We start from the raw sequence: 23679 nt of genomic DNA, 5'->3' as shown, positions 1-23679 counted from the left end.
CTCGATTGGTCCATTTCTGGAAGATTTTGTGTCACGATGAAAATGCATTGATAGTTTTTAACATATTATTTTTCTAATTCAATATTGGTTTTAATATACCAGCATAATCTATAGTACTGGTTTAATTTTAATCAATCTTCCTGTTTTTCCTATCCACTCCCAAAGATAATCATAATTTCCCATGCAAATAGCATCGCAGTGGTATTCAGAGCGTTATTAAAAAGCTTTATCATAAGGCTAGAACAGGCCCCGCTCAGATCGCGTTAGGATTCTACTTGTGTTCCAGCTAGTGACCCAGCAAAAACAGAAAGTATTTGTTACGTTCTACAAAGTTGTATTGCTTTGTAAATGGTTGCAAAATTGGTACAGATTTAATCAATATACTCACAGTAATTGAAAATGCTGCTTTAAAAAAAAGGTTGAAATCAACTCTAATAATTGTAATGATTGACATTTTTTACTGTTTCCGCCGTTTTCTTTTGTTTCCGCTTGCAATTAAGCTTTTTGTTGCTCGGGAAGCACAGTTTCAATTCATGATTTGGACCAACTGCGTAGGTTTGTACTGTATATTGGGGGGGGGGGGTCGGGGTCAGGATTTTCACTCTTTTTCGGGGGGGTCACATTGACCTGTCTGTAATATTGGGGGCGGGGGTCACCGTTTCTAACTTTTCTAAAACGTTTCTAATATTTCTAAAACGGTTCCTTACATCAACATTTCCGCAACGTTGTCAACCTTTCCAGCTTGGGTTTCCATGGTTACTAACACGTGCAATTTGTAGTTCCTCCAGTGGGGGGCGAAATGTTGTCAGATTTGTGCAGTGAACACAGTCACTCAGGTAACTTGGCAAAAGGAGAAGCTAGAACCTAAGCGGAGGGTAGACAGGAGCCGTACATATCCAGATACTTCTGCAAAACGATTTTCATTGCACCAGACTAAAACATGGCTGTGAAAAGTAGAAAACAAAACGGGAAGGATCAACCGCTGCAGGCCAACGACAGGGGTCCTCTTGTATCGCCAGGTAACGGGAAAAGTAGACGAGCAGGAAAAGATTGCAAAGGCAACCCTTTCAACAGCTTGCTTCACAATAAAAATGGACAATTTTCGGGGTTATCTTTCATCAGAAGTAAGCTTGGCCTTACTCCGTCTGCTTTTGTGAAGCTTGTATTCACAGTCGTTCTTGGTAAGTGTCACAGACAATACAATAGCTAACGTTAGCTAGCTACACAGCACTGTACTTGTACGTTATGTTGTACGTTATGTTGCCAAAGTTGGCTTGCTAACTTAGTAGTTAGCTTTGTTAGTTATCAGTAAAGTTTGCTTGCTTCTTAACGTAGGCGCAGTGTACAACCAAAATGTAAATAGCTGGCTAACTGTACGTTAGCTAACTTAGCTAGCTATCAGTGACAGTATCTTCTACTACTGACTCTACAGTACAGTAGCATTTGCAGTGTGTAACGTTGCATTTCAGATCATGTAGCTGATTAAACTAAACTCCGCTTAAGTTTAGTTTCATCGGCTAAGTACGTGTACTACTGGACTTCTTGTCAGTGGTGGTCGCCAACATGAGAGTACAGTATATAACCCATGTTATTTTGCTATATATAATATTAAACCCTCTGAGTACTATACATTCGTAATAATATTTACCATATTTAGCTCATGTTTGCGATTATAGCAATGCATTGTCAACGTTTTGTTTTTGTATTCCCCTTCTTAGCTGCTTTGGCTGGCTATTTACATTGGTAAGTACAGTAAAGATAACCCCTGTGTAAATATCACTGCACGTCTTATTAAATATTTTCTGTAAACCGCTACGTAGCTATTGTTGTATATTTTTTTAATTGTCGCTGCCCAGATAGCTAATTAGACAGCTCTTCAGATTCTTTGCATGTTAACAGTTACATGTAGCAACGGTAACGTTAGATAACTAGTAGGGTTAGACATGTCCCAAACGCCCAAATATGTATTTTCGTAGGCATCATCTTTCTCGCCTCTTTGAGAATGACAGACACTTCTCGCATCTGTCTGGACTGGAAAAGGAAATGGCATTTCGGACAGAAATGGTGAGTCGTTAAACCTGATAGAGAAACTAAAAATAACAGTTACTCAAGTTGTGCTTACTTTTATGATTGCGTAATTGTAGGTAGCTAGCAGTGGTAATTTTTTTTTTTTATGGTGTCATACTATAACTTAGTTTTCTCTTAAGTTATGTTTCTAAACACTCTTTAAAGGAACGATCCTCCCAAAATCAAATATTTGTTAGAAATTGGAAATATATAACAGTTTATGTTGTGACATTTTTATGCATTTAAGTTGCCATGAGATAGTAAGTGACTTAGTAACCCCAAAATGCAGTGCTGCCTTGAATGGCTGGCTAAGTACATTTTTGCCAGAATTGATGGGTAGTCTAGTATCTAGCTTGTGATGCCTGGTTTGTGGGTTTCAAAAAGGTGTCCACACACTAGGGGTGTGCCGAGTTCTCAGACCAAAACTGGATGTAAGGAATTTTTTGAGTACTATTATAATACAACTTGTCATTTGTAACTATCCATGACTGGAAGAAACTAGTATCTTAAGCTGCAGAACACATCTCTGTTGCTCCAATAACACAGTTGGCTAGTTCTACAGTCTGTAAATTAAATTGTGTGGTGTAGGTCCTGCTCCCTGCTTATCATTCTCCCTGAGATACACCACGCCAGTCAGTTCACTCAATTGTCTAAAGGCATAACTTCCCTTCTCACTTCAAACATGTTGTGAGTCAAAATCGCTATTTATTGTTGCACTAGCCATCAATGTAGTCTGTTTAATTGAGGCACTATTATTTTATCTTTATCTATATATGACCTCGTATTTAGTAGCCTACATTGTATGTCGATACTCCATTGCTGACATCTTTGTCATTGGCTATTAAGCCCATTCTTGTTTTCCCAGTGTTATTTATTCTTGCCCAGTAATTTAGATTTTACAAATTTTATGGCATAAGTGTCAAGAGAGAAAGGTGTTCTCCTTGATGTTTCTCTGCAAAGGGCAGATGAAGATCGTGGACTGCCTGATTGCAATCTATGGGGATTTTATTTTAAAGCCCTCATTTAGGCTATTATTGCTTGAAATGTGTTGTGCCAGTGATGAACAAAAATCAACCACCCTCAGTTGTTTTGTTAGCTGATATTTGCTGAGCCCCAAGTGTTTTGCATAGCCAGGATTGTGTTAATTAAGTGTGCATTGCCAAAACCAGCAGGCGCTTTGTTTCGATTGCACTGGTTATTTTAGAACTGCAAATCCGACTGACGTCTTTTGTCTGAATCCTGGAGAACTGCCCTACATAGTCTCGTTCAGCAATATCAGAGACTATTTGGCATGTAGTTGCTTACCCCTAGTGCTGTGAACCATAAACTAGCATTCTTTTGTTGTGTAGGTTAGTTAACAAGCCTGCTTAGAAAGACCTGTGCACCTACTTCTGAGTTATAACATTGGACTGCTGTACAACATTTGAGAATGTCCACCAACGATTATTGACTTGTCTGTGGTAAATGTGAAAAGAGTCTTGGAATGGAAGAAGTCAGATGTAAAATAGGTCTCTCAGAAAAGCATACTGTTATGAAATATGAGACCTCATGGAAATTCAATGCATTATTGTAAAATGCATAAATAAAATGCAATATAATGAAAAACCTTTTCTAAATAGTCTTAACTATTCACACATCTTTATTTTGTTCCTCCATACAAAGTTTGTGTGTGATAATATATACCTTATGATCCATTCTTAGGGCTTATACTACTCCTACTTCAAGACCATCATTGAAGCCCCAACCTTTCTCAACGGCCTGTATCTGGTCATGAATGATCAACTTACAGAATACCCACTGATTATAAACACCCTGAAGAGGTTCAACCTCTATCCAGAGGTAAAGGTGATCATTGTTGTCACTGGCCTTTGATTGGATGATAGACAGTGTATTCATGCTGAATTCTCCTCTGCTGTCTAGGTTGTCCTGGCCAGCTGGTACAGAATCTACATAAGTATAATGGACTTCCTTGGGCTACCTACTAAAATGTGTTGGTCAATCAATAGAGGAGAGGGCATGTCTGCAGTGGACGGCTGTGAAGGTATCAATCCAGCCTTGTTTGACCTGAACACTTACTCACTCACAAGGGCATTATTTAATCGAACCAGCATAATAGTAATCATTAAGAAAAATGATTATTCCTGTACCACCCAGTTTCTGTGGTTAATCTGAAATACTAGTTAAATAACACATTATTGCCGTAGATTAAATTGAATATGCAACACATTCTGTGGAGAACATATATAATATATCTTTTTTAATTTCAATTTCAGCACGTGCTGTATTTCAGTACACTAGAATCAGTGTTATTTTTCGGTAAGGAATTTCAAAAGTGCGAATTTGAAAGACTACCAGATAATAGCAAAAATATTTAGACTCTGAGTAGCAAGTTTTCTCTTGGATGTTAATTTTAGACCTCCATTCACAGGCTTGTTGAAGTCAGGCTTAGCGAGGAAAAATGTAATTCTGTTTTGAATGAACTGTGCTCTATTCATAAGTAAATAAAGCCATTGCAACTTTTCTGCTTAAATGTTGTTCTGAAAAGTTGTTAGGTGATGCTACATATGGGGTTTGAGACTGTCGTGCCACCCTTTAGAGTTTAGTATGAGGTTTTTCTCTTGCAAAACAGCTAATTCTTTCTACTTCATCCACACTTATATTTTAGCAGAAGATTGTGACAGGAGCCACATACCGCTTTAGAAAACCCAGCATTCAGTGTTACAGATCCTGTTATGCAGTGGGGCAAAAAAGTATTTAGTCAGCCACCAATTGTGCGTGTTCTCCCACTTAAAAAGATGCGAGAGGCCTGTAATTGTCATTATAGGTACACATCAACTATGAGAGACAAAATGAGAAAAAGAAATCCAGAAAATCACATTGTAGGATTTTTTATGAATTTATTGGTAAATTCCTCAGTAAAATAAGTATTTGGTCACCTACAAACGAGCAAGATTTCTGCCTCTCACAGACCAGTAACTTCTTGTTAGAACTTGTTATTAGTATAAAAGACACCTGTCCACAACAGGGGTGTAAAAAGTACAAAGTAGAAGTACTCTGCTGTGTTCACCAGTTTTGGGAAGTTCCTGAAGAAGGGTTAAATGACCATGTAAACAGAGTTCATAACTCATCAGTGTCCTTAATTGATAATTTACACTCTTCCTTTTTATTTAATTGATCACTAGTTAGTTTTGAACTCCCTTAACCTGGTTATTTAGATCTTAATTAGATACTTCCCAAAAGTGGTGAACACCGCCAAACCCAGTTGAGTACTTTTACTTTGTACTTTTTACACATCTGGTCCACAACCTCAAACAGTCACACTCCAAACTTCACTATGGCCAAGACCAAAGAGCTGTCAAAGGACACCAGAAACCAAATTGTAGACCTGCACCAGGCTGGGAAGACTGAATCTGCAATAGGTAAGCAGCTTGGTGTGAAGAAATCAACTGTGGGAGCAATTATAAGAAAATGGAAGACATGCAAGACCACTGATAATCTCCCTCGATCCGGGGGGATCATTTTCACCCCATGGGGTCAAAATGATCACTAGAACGGTGAGCAAAAATCCCAGAACCACACAGGGGGACCTAGTGAATGACCTGCAGAGAGCTGGGACCAAAGTAACAAAGGCTACCATCAGTAACACACTACGCCGCAAGGGACTCAAATCCTGCAGTGCCAGACGTCTCCCCCTGCTTAAGCCAGTACATGTCCAGGTCCGTGTGAGGTTTGCTAGAGAGCATTTGGATGGTCCAGAAGAGGATTGGGAGAATGTCATATGGTCAGACGAAACCAAAATAGAACTTTTTGGTAAAAACTCATCGTGTTTGGAGGAGAAAGAATGTTGAGTTGCATCCAAAGAACACCATACCTACTGTGAAGCATGAGGGTGGAAACATCATGCTTTGGGGCTGTTTTTCTGCAAAGGGACCAGGACGACTGATCCCTGTAAAGGAAAGAATGAATGGGGCCATGTATCGTGAGACTGGCCAAAATACCAGCAACAGTGTGTGAAAACCTTGTAAAGACTTACAGAAAACATTTGACCTCTGTCATTGCCAACAAAGGGTATATAACAAAGTATTGAGATTAACTTTTGTTATTGACCAAATACTTATTTTCCACCATAATTTACCAATACATTCATTAAAAATCCTACAATGTGATTTTTTATCATGGATTTGTCATTTTGTCTCTCACAGTTGAAGTGTACCTATAATGAAAATTACAGGCCTTTCTCATCTTTTTAAGTGGGAGAACTTGCACAATTGGTGGCTGACTAAATACTTCTGTGTAGTCCGGTTGCAATAACGAAAATGTACATAGGAAAAGGTTATGTTTGTTTTTCAAAGACTGGTATAGTTTACCACATGGAACACACATCCACATATTTTAATGGGGTTTAATGAAGGCTTTATTCTCATCAGCACCTTCACATTGCATGCACAATTATTAGGCAAGTGAGTATTCTGATCGTATTATTATTTCTATGCACATTTTCCATACCATATAAACTTGAATGCTGATTGGATTTAATTATTTTCAGGTGATATGTATTTGTACAGCTTTATCAAGGTGTACATAATTATTAGGCAGCTTTCTGACCTCAGATAAAATTGGCCAAAAAATTGAATTAACTGACACTGAAAAGTCATAAATTGTAAAATGCTTTTCAGACTCATGCAACACTCTTGAAATAGGTAAACTATTGAGGCATGACCACCGGACATTCAAACATTTGTTGCAAATAGTCAACTGGGATGCAAAAAATGTATGGAGAAGAAAATATGTAAATTAACTGCAAAAGACTTCCAGAACTGCAACCTACCTGGATTGTCCAGAAGTGCAAGGTGTCAAATGCTCAGAGACATGGCCATGGTCAAGAAGGCTGAAAGAAGACCACCACTGAATAAGATTCACACGCTGAAGCGTATTGTTTGGGCAAAGAAATACCTGAAGACAGATTTTTCAAAGGTTTTATGGACAGATGAAATGAGAGTGACTCTTGATGGACCAGATGGATGGGCCTGTGGCCATCACTAAAGGACACAGGGCACCACTTCGAGTCAGGCACCAGCAAGGTGGAGGAGGGGTACTGGTATGGGCTGCTATCATTAAGTATGAGGTAGTTGGACCTTTTTGGGTTGAAGGTGGACTGAAACTCAACTCTCATACCTACTGCTAGTTTCTGGAAGATACTTTCTTCAAGCGGTGGTACAGGAAGAAGTATTCAAGAAGTCTATGTTCTTTATGTAGGACAGTGCTCCATCATATGCATCCAAGTACTCCACTGCTTGGCTAGCAAGCAAGGGCCTCAAAGATGCCCGAATAATGACCTGGCCCCCTTCCTTACATGACTCAAATCCTATTGAGAACTTTTGGACCCTTCTAAAACGTGAGACTTACAGTCAGGGAAGACAATACACCTCTTTGTACAGCATTTGGGAGGCTGTGGTTGCTGCTTCAGCTAAAGTTGATCATGAACAGATCAAGAAACTGACAGACTCTGGATGGAAAAGGATGAACATGAAAAGTATGAGCACAATACAGCACAATACTTAGTTGGGGCTCCTTTTGTCTGAATTATTGGACCTCAGAAAACACAGTGGACCAACACCAGCAGATGACATGGCACCCCAAACCATCAATGACTGTGGAAACCTTACACTGGACTTCAAGCAACATGGATTCTGTGCCTCTCCTCTCTTCCTCCAGACTCTGGGACCTTGATTTCCAAAGGAAATGCAAAATGTACTTTCATCAGAGAACATAACTCAGCAGCAGTCCAGTCCTTTTTGTCCTTCTGACACGCTTCTGACGCTGTTTCTTGTTCAAGAGTGGCTTGACACAAGGAATGCGACAGCTGAAACCCATGTCTTGCATACGTCTGTGCGTGGTGGTTCTTGAAGCACTGACTCAAGCTGCAGTCCACTCTTTGTGAATCACCCCCACATTTTTGAATGGGTTTTGTTTCACAATCCTCTCCTTGGTGCGGTTATCCCTATTGCTTGTACACTTTTTTCTCCCACATCTTTTTCTTCCCTATTTCTATTAATGTGCTTGGACACAGAGCTCAGGTCTTTAGCTATGACCTTTTGTGTCTTGCCCTCCTTGTGTAAGGTGTCAGTGGTCGTCTTTTGGACAGCTGTCAAGTCAGCAGTCTTCCCCATGATTGTGTTGCCTACAGAACTAGACTGAGAGACCTTTTAAAGGCCTTTGCAGGTGTTTTGAGTTAATTAGCTGATTAGAGTGTTGCAACGGGTGTCTTCAATATTGAACCTTTTCACAATATTCAAATTCTCTGAGATACTGAATTTGGGGTTTTCATAAGTTGTCGGTTATAATCATCAAAATTAAAAGAACTAAACACTTGAAATATATCAATCTGTGTGGAATGAATGTATAAATCATGCATGTTTCACTTTTTGAAAGGAATTACTGAAATAAATCAACTTTATGACCAGCACCTGTAGAAAGAGAGGAATTGGAGAGTATCTTAAGACATAAACCTAACTGTGTGTGCGTGTGTGTGTGTGTGCGCGTGCGTTGAAGGTATGGGTGACCCCGCCTACTTCTATGTGACATTCGTGTTCCTCCTCAATGGGCTGATGATGAGTGTGTTCTTCCTCTACGGTACATACCTCAGGTAACTGGTTAAAATTTAGCATGACAGTTTAGCCACTTTTGTGAATAGTCTTTATTGAAAATACAGGTAGTTTTGCATTGTGTTTGCCTCGTTTTACCACTACATTGGTCGTCTCTGTCTTATTCCAGTGGCAGCCGACTCGGTGGCATGGTCACTGTCCTGTGTTTTTTCTTCAACCATGGAGAGGTGAGTGTCGGCGGCACAAGTCCATGTAGACACTCATAAAAGTGGATAGGGAAGGAGATTTACAATGCAGGCTGACAATAACATTTGCATTTATCTCAGCCGAAGATGGACTAAGTTGTTCCCTCCTGCTTCGTTGCTGCCAGCAAGCCTCTTGGTTCTATTCTTCACACCAGTCAACACACTGACATTTCAATCATACGCTCACTCATCTCTTCCGTCCCCGCCCACGTGTGTCTCTTAGACCTCAGTCTGTGCTTGCTGCCATGTTTCAGTGAAGCACTTTGAATGCATCCACATTCTGCATCATTTTTATAGAAGCATTAGTGCGGTCTGTGTTGAATGATGATAAGGACTAAATGTACTGGATGAGATTATTGGGTGCATCTGTTTACAAATAGCTTTTGGCAGTTGTCATCCATTCATTGTGTATTTGTAGAGAATCTCTTCCTACACCGTGTGGTCTCAGTTGGTATAGTGCAGTGCTTGGAATGTCTGGGTAGAGTACTGAAGAAAAATATGAACATGCACTCACTACTTAATGCCTAAAATGTATATTCATTTACCCCATTTTCTCCATTCCACAATTTAGTAATTTCCAACTGTATCTTGCGGCCTTGTGTCATGACAACAACTCCCAACAGATCTAGAGGAGTTGAAACCTTTCTTCTAGGCGTCCATTCCAAGCCTTTCTGCCTCCCCCCAGGTTGTTCTGCCAACTAGGATGTCACATCGCTCATTGTTTGCAATGGCACCTTAAGGGAGTGGTTAGACCGGAAATCCATTCGTCACTTGAGGGCCCACTGAAATGTAAATGAAACTGTGTTGTTTGAAATTAAAGTGAGGCTGCATGTTCATATGTCCCTGTGTATTAGAGCACCCGGGTCATGTGGACTCCGCCCCTGAGGGAGAGCTTCTCATATCCCTTCCTGGTCCTGCAGATGTTACTCCTCACACACATCCTCCGGTAAATCACCATTCTCTTCTCCCCTTTCTTTCTCGTTCCCTCTCTTTTGAGGTTTCTCTGCTTGCCTCTTCTTGTGGTAGTGAGTGATAATGTAGAAGATATGGAATTCTCAGAAATCATCTTGATCTCAATTAATTGTGGTCTCAATTTGTGGGCAGTTGAAAGTTAGTTGGTTCAGATCTGAAATTGCCCACATGTCTCTAATTCACTTGGCGTAAAAGGCTATTCTACTTGACAATGTTTGTTTGTTCTCGGAAGCTGTCTTTGTGTGTAGAGGGCATCTGGTTGATTCACTGTCTCTGGAGACAGCCTGAATTGGAACTGTGTGCTTGTGTTAATGGATTTCTTTATCTCTCACCTCTTGCCCTTTTCCACATCACACTCTGAAGGACTCGCAACCCCAGCAAGAAGGCAATGTGGGCGCTGGGCATCTCCACTTTGTTCTTCATGCTGCCCTGGCAGTTTGCCCAGTTTGTGCTACTCACCCAGGTAAAAGTGGAGCAGAGAGAATGAGTGAAAAGGGAATTGAAAATGTGTGCTGCTTCGAGGGAGGGCAGAGGGGGAAAGGAGAGAGAGAAGACAAAGAAAGTGACAGTGAGGAGAAATGGCTTGAGAGTGAGTGAATTGGAGAACAGTAGACTGGTAAGGGAACATTGTTAGAAATGGGTGACAGGGGTGAAAATACAAACTACAGAGTGATAGCAACGGATTAGAGTAGGGTGTGATACTAATGGACTAGTGGAGAGACTGCAGGGGGAGGAGGAAGGCATACAAAAGCACTGAAGGTTGCGGTCTCACACAAACAGGATCTGCTGGCATCTTTGCCTAGCAACGGCTTTGCTTTAAGTCTGGCTAGAGAATAGCAGGCTACAATTCCCTCTCAATAAGAGCTGTATAGAAGGGCTTCTATGTAGATAACCAAGATTGTTATTACTGCTCATTGTGTATGATGAAAACTTTGACTGCTTGTTTCAGGTGGCCTCTCTCTTTGCCTCATACATCTTGGGATACCTCAGCCCCATCAAAATGCAGTCCCTCTTAGTGACACACATGGTAAATTTTTATGAGTTCTAACTAATGTCTCTGTGTCTCGGCTGAGGGCTGTGCGTTCTGGTAAGGTGTGTGGGCTTTCGTCTTCAACCAGGGTTATGTATTCTGTAAGGTGTGTGGGTTAAGGGCTGGCATTGTAAACTAGGGTTATGTATTCTGTAAGGTGTGTGGGTTAAGGGCTTGCATTGTAAACTAGGGTTATGTATTCTGTTAAGGTGTGTGGGTTAAGGGCTTGCATTGTAAACCTAGGTTATGTATTCAGCCAAGGTGTCTATGTCTGGCTACATTACTCATCTCCACCATTGCTTCTGCCCTCCGGCTTATCCTTTCAGCAACACAGTAGCTGAGGCCAGTGTGCTGGAGGGATAAAAAAAGATAGCCTTTGAGTTGCGATAATGCCGGAGATTTGTGTTGTGTGGCTGAATTATTCATCCCCCTGCAAAGAAGCAGTGTTTCTTTCCTGCCTGTATGTGTCTGCCATCATGGGTCCGTGTGTTTGTTTGTGTCCCCTGTGTGTGTGTGTCCCCTGTGTGTGTGTGTGTCCTGTGTGTGTGTCCCCTGTGTGTGTGTGTGTCCTGTGTGTGTGTGTCCTGTGTGTGTGTGTCCCCGTGTGTGTGTCCCCTGTGTGTGTGTGTCCTGTGTGTGTGTGTCCTGTGTGTGTGTGTCCCCGTGTGTGTGTCCCGTGTATGCGTGTGTGTCCCGTGTATGCGTGTGTGTCCCGTGTGTGCGTGTGTGTCCCGTGTGTGCGTGTGTGTCCCGTGTGTGCGTGTGTGTCCCGTGCGTGTGTGTCCCGTGCGTGTGTGTCCCGTGCGTGAGTGTCCCGTGCGTGAGTGTCCCGTGCGTGAGTGTCCCGTGTGTGTGTGTGTGTGTGTGTGTGTGTGTGTGTGTCCCGCGTGTGTGTGTGTGTCCCGCGTGTGTGTGTGTGTGTCCCGCGTGTGTGTGTGTGTGTGTGTGTGTGTGTCCCGCGTGTGTGTGTGTGTGTGTCCCGCGTGTGTGTGTGTGTGTGTCCCGCGTGTGTGTGTCCCGCGTGTGTGTGTCCCGCGTGTGTGTGTCCCGCGTGTGTGTGTCCCGCGTGTGTGTGTCCGTTCGTGTGTGTGTCCGTTCGTGTGTGTGTCCGTTCGTGTGTGTGTCCCGCGTGTGTGTGTCCGTTCGTGTGTGTGTCTGTGTATGTTTGTGTGTCCCTGTGCATGTGTGTGTGCCCGTGTGTGTCCCCCTTCTGTGTGTGTTTGTGTGCATGGTAAACGGACAACAGTGTTTGTTTTTTTAACTATCACACAAACCAGTTTTTATATCACCAAACATGACCGTTCCATCCGTCTCCATGTCCAGATGACGCTGGCTGTGTGCTTTGTTCTGATGTTTGGAAACTCCATGCTGTTGACCTCCTTCTATGCCTCCTCACTGGTCTCCATCTGGGTGAGCTGGACTAGCACTCTGTCCTCATGGTTTCAACACCGAGACCGTAGTTATGCCTTTAAGCACGGTGTTATGTTAAGATATTATGGTGATAACATTTCTTTTTTTCCTGGTTGCAGGGAATAATCGCCCTGCGGGACACATTTTCGGTAGCCTTCAAACCGGGTCTCCTCACATGGGTAAGAGGACTTTAGGTGTGTGTGCCTTAGATCTACACAATTAATGAAATTCACTTCAAAGTCGCCATGTTAATTCATGTTCATATCACATGCAGTATTTTGAAACATCTCACCCATGTGTAATGTCAGTGTTATAGTATGCTATAAAAGTCTCTCACACTTAGCCATGCCCTCTGTTTTAAGCAGGGCAGTTCCTCCGCAATGTTCATTAGACATACAGTATCTCACAAAAGTGTGTACACCCCTCACATTTTTGCAAATATTTCATTATATCTTTTCATGTTAGTTCCTTTTTTTTCTCTTTTTTTTTTTTTACTGCTTTTCAATAAGTCAATCTATTTCTGTGATTCCTTCCGTTCCACTTAGTGTTCTAGTGTCATTGCTCTGAAAATGTAAAAATCCATTGCATCATTGCACAAATTGCATGCATATGTAACTTTTTTGGGAAACAGGATTACGTTCAGTATGAGCATATCAGCAGTGCTATTACCCAGTGCATTGGAACAATGCATTGGAACCGGTTTGAACCCAACCCCAATTACTATTCTGATTAGTTTTATACATTTAATTAGTTTTATACATTTGAACCCAACCCCAATTACTATTCTGATTAGTTTTATACATTTAGAGCTATCATAAGCTACAAGGTAAGCTCTACGAAAAGAACTCTGGCGTCAGAAAAAACTCTGATGTTCTTCCTTGTGGCGTCGCATCTTCTCCCATGTCAAACGTGTCAGGTTCACGGCCTAATGGTGGTTATATAGGGCAGAGATGACAAGTTAAATGACAGCACTTGAAAGTCTGTTAAATCAGTTCTCTGCCCTACTCACCTAGGATGCCGTTCCCTTCTGGTTGATGCAGGGTCTGGTATGGGTTGTCTCCTGGTTGATCTGTCTGTCCTCTCCCAGGTCATGCAGGGTCTGGTATGGGTTGTCTCCTGGTTGATGTGTCTGTCCTCTCCCAGGTCATGCAGGGCCTGGTATGGGTTGTCTCCTGGTTGATCTGTCTGTCCTCTCCCAGGTCATGCAGAGTCTGGTATGGGTTGTCTTCTGGTTGATCTGTCTGTCCTCTCCCAGGTCATGCAGGGCCTGTAATGGGTTGTCTCCTGGTTGATCTGTCTGTCCTCTCCCAGGTCATGCAGGGCCTGGTATGGGTTGTCTCCTGGTTGATCTGTCTGTCCTCTCCCAGGTCATGCAGAGTCTGGTATGGGTTGTCTTCTGGTTGATCTGTCTGTCCTCTCCCAGGTCATGCAGGGCCTGTAATGGGTTGTCTCCTGGTTGATCTGTCTGTCCTCTCCCAGGTCATGCAGGGCCTGGTATGGGTTGTCTCCTGGTTGATCTGTCTGTCCTCTCCCAGGTCATGCAGGGTCTGGTATGGGTTGTCTTCTGGTTGATCTGTCTGTCCTCTCCCAGGTCATGCAGGGCCTGTAATGGGTTGTCTCCTGGTTGATCTGTCTGTCCTCTCCCAGGTCATGCAGGGTCTGGTATGGGTTGTCTCCTGGTTGATCTGTCTGTCCTCTCCCAGGTCATGCAGGGCCTGGTATGGGTTGTCTCCTGGTTGATCTGTCTGTCCTCTCCCAGGTCATGCAGGGCCTGGTATGGGTTGTCTCCACTGTCATTCTGAAGTTCATGCTGTCAGCCATCTTTGGAGCTGCTGATGATGTAAGTCTTAGAATAAAGACCTGTGCATTTGAAACAGCATAAATGTATGCCTTGTAGTACTTTTTATTGAATTAATCATTTAGCATTTCCAGACAATCCATCATACATTTATGTATGGCTGTGCAGATTTAAAGTCAAAAGGAATATCATGATCTTACTTGATGTTACTTGAAGGCTATTTTTACTTTATTTTCTCACCCAGGCTCACATCAGCAGCCTAATCAAATCTAAGTTCACCAGCTACAAGGACTTTGACACAATGATGTACACATGTGCTGCCGAGTTTGATTTCATGGAGATGGAGGTATGTCAGATTCTGTATGGGCCCTATCTGGCAAAGCAACATGGGCATTATATTTTCTCTCTGCAATACTTTACGTTCATGTTATGATTTTGGGATCCTCTGTGTGTGAATGGTTTCCTATAAATAGTAGAATGTCACATATGTGACATTTCTCTTGTCAGACCCCTCTGCGCTACATGAAGACCTTGCTGCTTCCCGTCAACATGTTGGTGGTTGCGGTTATAGCGGGACTGGTGAGACTTAATTTGTGTATGGTCTGCACAGGGCTCCACTATTCTAGCAGACATCCTTGTAATGGTATTTCTCCCATTAGATGCTTGTGACAGGCTGTTAAGCTCAATTTGTCATAATTGAGGCAGGCTTGAAGAATCGGCTGGATAATTATGTTCCAAAAATATATTGTCATCAAACATCTCTTGAAGTGTGTCCAGACGTGTTTGATCTCATTGTGGGTGTCAAATGTGGAATTAGTAAGACAAGTGACATTTTTGTTCAATATGCATGACTAGTGGAGATATAAATAGGGCTTTGGAAATGGTTAACTATTTAATATTAGCTCCATGCTCACTGTTAGTATAGTAGTCATTATGGTCAAATTTACAGTAACTTTTGGACACTCATTCATTTGTATGGCTGTACTGTATGTACCTGCTGACATTTGTTTTTTTAGCTGTGACATTGTTTGTCCCTTCATCTACTCTGCACAGACAATCCAGGACGTTTTAAGGTTCCTGGGCAAAGGACAGAAGTATTCTGTCAGACCTGAGGACGATGACAACGAAGAGTTAGTAACATTCCCTCGGTCCTCTGTCTTGTCCTACTCTCAGTCTTAATAACACACGTCGAAAAGCAAACTCCATACACTCACAAATATGACATCTTGACTACTCCATAACTGTTTTAAAAATTTTCACAGGCCGGAAATGTTGGCAAAAGGAGAGGTAAGCAAGGCTCCACATTTCCCCTAAGTTTAAATGCTGTGTACAGCATGCCAGACATTATTACCCATCAGTCTTGTCAGCTCATTATACTGTAAGATTCAAGTCTGTTTCATTCTCACATCCGGTAACATTTAACTTATCTAGCTACAATAGTAAAGATCTCTTGAGGGATATTGATGACCTGCGTCATTACACAGACTGATGGGCACATTTCTCCTGCTTTCTTTCTCTTTCATTCCCTACCCAGCCAGCTTTTCTCCCTGTGCCCTTATTATCAACATGCTTGGTCTCTCAGACTTTGTCTGATTCTGTCTCTTTCTCACACAGCTGGTGTACCATAGCCTACAGTTGGTAGCGTTTGCCGTGCTGGCGATGCTCATCATGCGTCTCAAACTCTTCCTTACACCTCATATGTGCATCATGGCCTCATTGATGTGCTCCAAACAGGTACCTGGAGTGACACACCTTGACACAACATGACACTACACACCTTGACACCACATGACACTACACACCTTGACACAACATGACTCTACACACCTTGTCACCACATGACAATACACACCTTGACACCACATGACAATACACACCTTGACACCACATGACAATACACACCTTGACACCACATGATAATACTCACCTTGACACTACACACCTTGACACCACACCGCACTACACGCCTTGACACCACATGACACTACACACCTTGACACCACACCGCACTACACGCCTTGACACCACATGACACTACACACCTTGACACCACACCGCACTACACGCCTTGACACCACATGACACTACACACCTTGACACCACACCGCACTACACGCCTTGACACCACATGATAATACACACTTTGACACCACATGACACTACACACCTTGACACAGTGCAACAAAACCCAACAAGCTTCAGGATCCCTACATTACCGCAGACCGGTCACAACACCGCTGCCATCACAGACCCTTGTCACAGACACAGATATACAACAGGTTCCTGTCTTCTGCTCATTTTGATCTCTCTCTCTCTGTGTCAGTTGTTTGCCTGGATAGGGGAGAAGTTCAAGCTCCACATGATGGTGTTCGCTGTCCTGGCCGTCATGGCCGTTCAGGGGTTGGCCAACTTGCAGGCCCAGTGGGGCATCATGGGAGAATTTAGCAACCTGCCTCAGGAACAGCTGCTGGAATGGATTAAAGACAACACCCGGCCCAGTGCGTGATGTCATCCTGCTCCTGAAACCCCCTGGTTTCCAAGACTAAAGCCATTTTAAAATTAATTTTAACTGCATCCTTCCCAAAGAAAGTTTACAAACTGACTAGGCTTGATTGGTTAAAGCATTGAGTTATTCAATAACATATTGATATCAGTAAACCTGGCCCAAGCCTTTGTGTGCTGTTTTCCTGAAGATGTTTTGTGTGGTGTAGACGCTGTGTTTGCCGGAGCCATGCCCACTATGGCTAGTGTGAAGCTTTCAACAGGCCGGCCCATCGTCAACCACCCACACTACGAGGACGCTGGACTGAGGTATGCTACTGCACCAGCTATGTGCTAGGCTAACGCCAGTTCCGTGTTGTCTAAGTATGGTTGTGTTCTGCTCAGGGCAAGGACTAAGCTGGTCTACGCCATGTATAGCCGCAAGCCTGCCGATGTGGTGAGGAGGAACCTGATGCAACTGGAGGTGGACTACTTTGTTCTAGAAGACTCGTGGTGCACCCGGCGTTCCAGGTAGCTTTGTGGGGCCTGCATTATATTGGCAGAGCTCAGCATTTACACTTTTTAGATTTAAATATTACCAATTTCTCACAACAATGCATTTTCCTGTATTTCGTGGTTATGGGAAGTTAGCAACTAATCTGCTGAAAAATTTTGACTACAAAACCCATTCTACACCACTAGGTAGAAAACTAATAATAATACTAATGTCAATATCACCATGTGAGGTAGCTACAGTGCTTTTCAAAGTATTTAAAGTCCTGTCCAGTTCTATTGTGTGAAGATAAATAGCAAACAACAATGAATGTAATTCATTATAAACTAAGTTTCTAAGACAACAACATGTTGAGAAAGTGAAGGGATCTATATAGTTTCCTAAGGCACTCTACCTTTTGGGGGGGGGGGGGGGGGGGGTTATGTCACGTCCTGCTTCAGTAACACACTGCTGTTTATACTGACATGCTTTTTCACATGACTGTATACTGCACTTTAACACATGACACAAATTTTTTTTGCTATTCAAATAAACACAAATACAATTTCCCTATGTGGGTGAAAGTTACTTCACCTCTACCTTTACTATGACATAAAATGTCTAAACTTAAGATCAAATCCAGCAAAATAAATGGAACTGATTAGAAGTGAAATCTTTAGAGAATAAATTGGGAGGTTTCTCATTTCCATAAAGGCCGTCCAGGACTCTCTTGTCACAATCAATGTCAAAGTGAATGAGTCAACAGTCAGAAAGAGACTGCACACACTTAGCCTGCATGGGAGGTCAGGAAGGAAGAAGCCTCTGCTCTCAAAAAGGAATATCAAGACGCCTGGGTAAAGACCAAAATATCTGGACAATGTACTCTGGACAGATGATTAAAGGTGGAGTTGTTTAGCAAAAACAAAACATTGCCTTCGAAGAGCATGGAGGCAGTGGCATAATGGTTTGGGGCTTCTTTGCTGCCTTAGGTCCCAACCAACTTGTCATCCCAGCTGCCCCCCCCCCCCCCCGGATTGTCCCTGTCCTTGTCCATCCAGTAATGTTTCTGACTTGGATTATGTTTTATAGACTCTGGACACAGCCCACATGCATTTATTAATTACTATAATTTGTACTGTAGTACAAATACTATTGAAATGACTCTGCACAGCCAAAAAACTGCTGGCCACCCCTCAGAGCCTGGTTCCTCTTTCTTCCTAAGTTTGGACCCCTTTTAGGGAGTTTCTCCTAGCCACTGTTTATCAACCCTGTTATTGCTTGCTCCTTGGGGTTTCAGGTTGGGTGTTTTGTAAAAGCACTTTGTGACAACTGCTGTTGTAAAAACGGCTTCAGAAAAAATAAAATCTATATTTTACCAGAGAATGCCAAAAGTTTCAACTGAACCGAAACATTGATCTTGCCACTGGACAATGATCCAAAACTAACAAACAAAGTTAAAACAGAATTGGAAGAAGAAAAAAAAAAAAGAAGAAATGGAGGGTTATGAAATGTTATGAAAAGTCCAGATCTTAATCCTATCGAAATGGTCTGGGGGTACTTAAAGCAATGCAAGAAATCCCTCAAACCAGAGACAGCAGAAGAAAATGTATTCACTGTTAATGTTAGAGACTGATAAACTGTTAAAATAAACGCCTACAATTTTTCCAGTTGTACCGCACAACACAATTCTGCTGCCAAGTGACCTTTTCACTAAACTTTTGCAGTCAGTCGTTCACACAATATTTTGCTTCATTTGTTTCATCGCTAAAAAAAATTCTCTTTCTCTGCCTTTCTCTCTTTGTCTATGTACACTCCCTAGGCCCGGCTGCAGTATGCCTGAGATCTGGGATGTGGAGGACCCCCAGAATGCTGGGAAAGTCCCCCTCTGTACACTCATGTCCAGGGACTCCAGGCCCCATTTTGCCACTGTCTTTCAAAACAATGTTTACAAAGTGCTTAAAGTTCCCAGAGCAGCTAAAGAGTTAAGATAACCACTGATTTGTCCAGTTTTAGCAAGACCTTCTAGTATTTTCACCACGTCTGACCTGGTGCAGGTTTTCATATAGTTCCCTTTTCCTTTGGTCCGTCTCCCTTCTGAGGTACCACTGCTTTTTAGGTCTCCCTTTCTTAAGGCCCTTTTGAAGCAGTGGACAAATAGGATGGCCTGAATAATAGGGTGTCACCCTTGTGCTATGATTTGTGAGGACTTTGTTTCCCCATTTATTCTATTATAATTGTTACTGCATTCTGCCAGTCCAAGGCCAGTTTCAATTAATGTGGGCTTCCTGAGCAGAGACAAATTCAAGAAGTGTACGTTTCTTTAGAAAGTTTGTTTGTGGCAGACATAGAATATATTGTATGTGTTCTGTTCATTTTGGGTTGAGCTACAATATGTCACTTTTTTGGTGTGTTTAATTATAAACACAAATCTGTGTTTTCTGTCTAATGTGAAGCAGTACTATTTACAAACATGACAAAGGTTATGTTTGTTTACCACACGATTCTTAGTATTGATCGGTAATCTGGCGGTATTCCTTCCTATACAGTATTTTGTTTTTCCATAATTTATTACTGTAAGCATTTTACTTTATGATTTTATGCGAACATATACTGAAAGTTATAAGAACAAAACTATGTTTTTGATGTCAGGCATATTTTGTGTTTGTATTTTTATGCTTTTTTGCAAATGCTTAATGTGTCTAAATAATTGTGAGTATTTAGAATTTTTATCTTCTGACATGTGATATAATTCTGTTATTGCCAAAGCAAAGTTTAGTTAAAGTACTGGTGTTACAGCAGCAAATATCAGGATGATGTAGCACACCTAACCTTTATTCTTTTAAAGAAGTAGAATATGATCATCTGCAAAATCTTTTGTCCTACATATCCATTGCAAATTGTAGCAGTGCATTAACATAGATAACTCATCCAACATCAGGGTTTTGGAATCTGATTTGATAGAGACATGATGAGTATTTCAGGCATATTTGGAGTTGTTAAAGGAGCAATATGTAGATTCTATTCTTTATGAAGAAAGCAAGATGAATTACAGTAACACACAATACACATTCAAACCAACTCTTCCAAACCAGCAAGGTAAAGATACTTTTATAATAGACATTCAGTGGATAATTGGTTTCTCTTGTTAATAGCTATTATGGCAAGCATTACAGGACTGGAAATGTATTTGAGAAACAAAATAACCAAAGAATGTCTTTTATAAAACAAACTTTTCCTTGCACTAGTGAGTTTCGTTTTTGGAAATTGCTTTTCTTACTTTAACCGCAATTGTGAACCGTATAGACTTAAAGCAACAAGGAAATAACAGATTGATTTGGTGTTCCACAATTTTCCGTTGTTTGTAGATGTGATTGTGGAGAGGGGGGGCTGCAGTGACCAGTAGAAAGTTTCTAAATTTTAGGATGCGCTTTACTATGGATCCAAAATAATTTTGGGGTAATTAAATATTGTGAAACATTATCATTCCACTATTAATGAAGATATATTATGAACATGTTCTAAAATTGCAGTGAAAAAAATTCTAGATATTGCTTTGTCATGTACAACACAGGTAGTGAAGATCATGAAATTGTAGTGTTCAACACGTGTCATTTACATATGTTGAGAAAACACAACATTTGAATTTGACACATCTCCAGGGCAGAGAAAGACTACACCCACTTGGCAGTTGTGAACTCTATACACATTCTTTCTTTGTTTATACTGCTTTTTGTGACTGAAAGTCATCCATGACTTTCAGTCATGTGCATCCATATTAAATGAGATCAAGGGTCAGATTGAAGAGGGCTCTATATCTCTGCCTGATCAGTGTTGTCTATCCCTGGGACTCACTGTCCTTTACCCCTGAAGTTAATATAAAGCAGTTGACTGCAGAATAGCTTCAATATCAGTGCCCTGTTAAAGGGTCCAAACTCTACTTTCTCTGCCGTTTCTGCTACACTGGTAGTTAACAGGCTCCTCTGCCAGATGTAATCAAACTAGAGAGCAATGTTATTTAATGTCTGGAAGATTCCATAACTAATACATCATTTTTAAACTACCTAACAGGACTGAATATATTAAGATAGTACAGTATAACAATGCTGTAAGTCAGACAATAACCCCATAGCCTAGAATCAAGAATGGTAATTCCTCTAGATTTAACATTCATGCGAGATCATGCAGTATATCTATGAATTTTGAAGCAGATGGGGTCAACTAACTGTAAAGTACTACAATATGTATTTCGCCTACTGGCACCTGCTGTTAATCATGACTGGCACATGTAGAGAAGCTCTGGAATCTCAGTTCTCTGTTTTGACAGACTAGATGCTGAAATGGTCAGATCCACAGCCAGCCTGTATTTCACAAACCCCAGTGTTCTTTCCAGTGTACAAGCCCATTGTAATATTGGGTGGTCCTCATTTCGCCATTAAAGTTGAGGCTTTTTAGCAATAAACATGAAGTTACAGGAATGTGTCCATACAGTGCCAACACAGACCCATACAGTATTGTTACATTATCAACTAAATGCAAGGTGGAAGCTGGAAATATATTTAATTGTGTTCTGGAACTTCTGTGACATTCTTTTCATGAATAACACACAGCAGGAGCTTCTGAGTTTGAATGGTTTCTTTTTGTTTGTGTCTGGCTCCTCAAGGTACTCAAGTGTTCTTGAGGTACTGAAGTGCCCGTAGTGGTGTGGTGTTGAACCACTGAACCAGAAACATTATGATGTCACTAATTTGACACGTTTCTTGTGATATGCCTAGCATTGTTGAAGATGTATTTTCTTATACTTGTCTACTTTCTGTCTTTTGAAAATAAAATGTTTCTTATGAGAGTCTCTAATATTTGTGATTATTATTTGTGAGTGACATCAAATTAATTGTGCTGGTAAATCATTTGAGATCATTTTATAAATGTTTGGTTTGGTTGACTGGTTATGTGACTCATTCTCATAAGCCTTCTTTGTAAGAATGCACACCAGAATACAAATATTACACTGTCTATAATTGGGTTTTAATACAGAGACCTCTAGTCATATATTGTTTGCTAACAAGTTGGGAAAATTATGATTTTTGCAGACCAGTAGTAAATACAAGGTTTGGAAGAGCTAATCTTGTATAGAGTTTATTACTAAGTACAGAGCAGTCGTCACAAACAGCAGTTGTCACAAATTGCTTTTACAAAACATCCAGCCTGAAGCAGTGTATCTTCTGCTTCATATGGAATGTTAGGAAAGTTTTCTGGATGTGTCATTCCAGTGGTGACCCATAGACCTCTATCTCACACAGGGTGAGGTATTATTTTCTTCCTGGAATGACAACATTGATGTATCTTCCCTCCATTCCATTACACTGGAATGTGCTGGAAAGGCCAGCTGTAATAGAGATCACAGCACACCTAAAGGATTAAACAGAAACCGTTTTAGAACAGTAACAGTGATTGAAAAATGTTAAACAGCCCATTGTTAAACTACATTTAAGGATCTTAATAAATTGTCCACATTGCTTTATGTTGCAAATCTCTTGAGCGGACGTAATGCAAAACAGGTCAATCTGAGGTTGTATGGACTTTGCAAGAGGTTAATCCCCAGTGAACCATGGTCCTATGTAAAATATTGTAGCCACTGCCATACAAAATTAGGATGTGACAACCAACAAGCACTCCAGACCTTGTGGGGTGTTCCTGGTCTGTAGTGGTCAGTACCAATCAAAAGTTCAAGGAAGGAAAAGTGGTGAATCGACAACAGGGTCATGTGTGGCCAAGGCTCATAGATGCAAGCGGGGAGTGAAGGCTTTACCGTGTGGTCTGATCCAACAGATAAGCTACTGTAGCACAAATTGCTGAAAAAGTTGATGATGGTACTGACAGAAAGGTGTCAGAACACAGTGCATCGCAATTTGTTGCACCTAGAGAACACATGACACCAGGATGCACTTTGGGAAGGAGACAAGCCGGCGAAGGCAGTGTGATACTTTTGGCAATGTTCTGCTGGGAAACCTTGGGTCCTGCCGTTCATGTGGATGTTACTTTGACACGTAACACCTACCTGAGCATTGTTGCAGACCATATGCACCCTTTCATGGCAACAGTATTCCCTGATGGCATGGGGCTCTTTCAGCAGAATAATGCACCCTGCTACAAAGCAAAAATTATTCAGGAATGGTATGAGGAATACAACGAGTTCTAGGTGTTGATTTAGTCTCCAAATTCCCCAGATCTCATTCCAATCAAGCATCTGTGGAATGAGCTGGACAAACAGGTCCAATCCATACAGGCCTCATCTCGCAACTTACAGGACTTAAACGATCTGCTGCTAACGTCTTGTTGCCAGATACCTCAGCACAACTTCAGAGGTCTAGTGGAGTCCAAGCCTCAACGGGTCAGGGCTGTTTTGACGGCAAAAGGGGGACCTACATAATATTAGGCAGGTGGTCAGAATGTTGTGGCTGATATGTTATGGCTGGTGTATATTAAGCACCATCAGGGTAGCTTTGTGGTGAAGAGGAAAAGTAAACAATTGGTTGCTGGTTCTAATGTCCAAGCTGACAAAGTGAAAGAATCCTGTCCTT

The 23679-nt window shown here is 41.5% G+C and overlaps 1 protein-coding gene across 1 annotated transcript; it reads left to right on the top strand.

Annotated features, from left to right (window-relative positions):
• Window positions 1–769: 769 nt before the first annotated feature.
• dpy19l1l (dpy-19-like 1, like (H. sapiens)) lies at window positions 770–21944 on the top strand. The gene is made up of 22 exons (XM_010885315.3): window positions 770–1181; window positions 1719–1743; window positions 1977–2064; window positions 3769–3906; window positions 3988–4108; window positions 8620–8713; window positions 8842–8899; window positions 9772–9863; window positions 10253–10352; window positions 10839–10916; window positions 12243–12329; window positions 12449–12508; window positions 14089–14169; window positions 14372–14473; window positions 14635–14706; window positions 15181–15257; window positions 15390–15414; window positions 15742–15861; window positions 16451–16625; window positions 16839–16938; window positions 17014–17139; window positions 18921–21944. The coding sequence occupies exons 1-22, from the start codon at window positions 941–943 to the stop codon at window positions 19090–19092; spliced, it is 2232 nt and encodes a 743-aa protein (XP_010883617.2). The 5' UTR covers window positions 770–940; the 3' UTR covers window positions 19093–21944.
• The last annotated feature ends 1735 nt before the right edge of the window (window positions 21945–23679 follow it).

The sequence above is a fragment of the Esox lucius genome, chromosome 20, assembly GCF_011004845.1.
Source record: "Esox lucius isolate fEsoLuc1 chromosome 20, fEsoLuc1.pri, whole genome shotgun sequence".
NCBI lineage: Eukaryota > Metazoa > Chordata > Actinopteri > Esociformes > Esocidae > Esox > Esox lucius.
This window is presented reverse-complemented; position numbering and strand designations above follow the sequence as displayed.

Coding starts and splice junctions, on each gene's coding strand:
- dpy19l1l (XM_010885315.3), top strand. CDS start 941: ATGGCTGTGAAAAGTAGAAAACAAAACGGGAAGGATCAACCGCTGCAG. Junction 2,065..3,768: donor TGGCATTTCGGACAGAAATG/GTGAGTCGTTAA, acceptor ATCCATTCTTAG/GGCTTATACTACTCCTACTT. Junction 12,330..12,448: donor CCTCACTGGTCTCCATCTGG/GTGAGCTGGACT, acceptor TCCTGGTTGCAG/GGAATAATCGCCCTGCGGGA.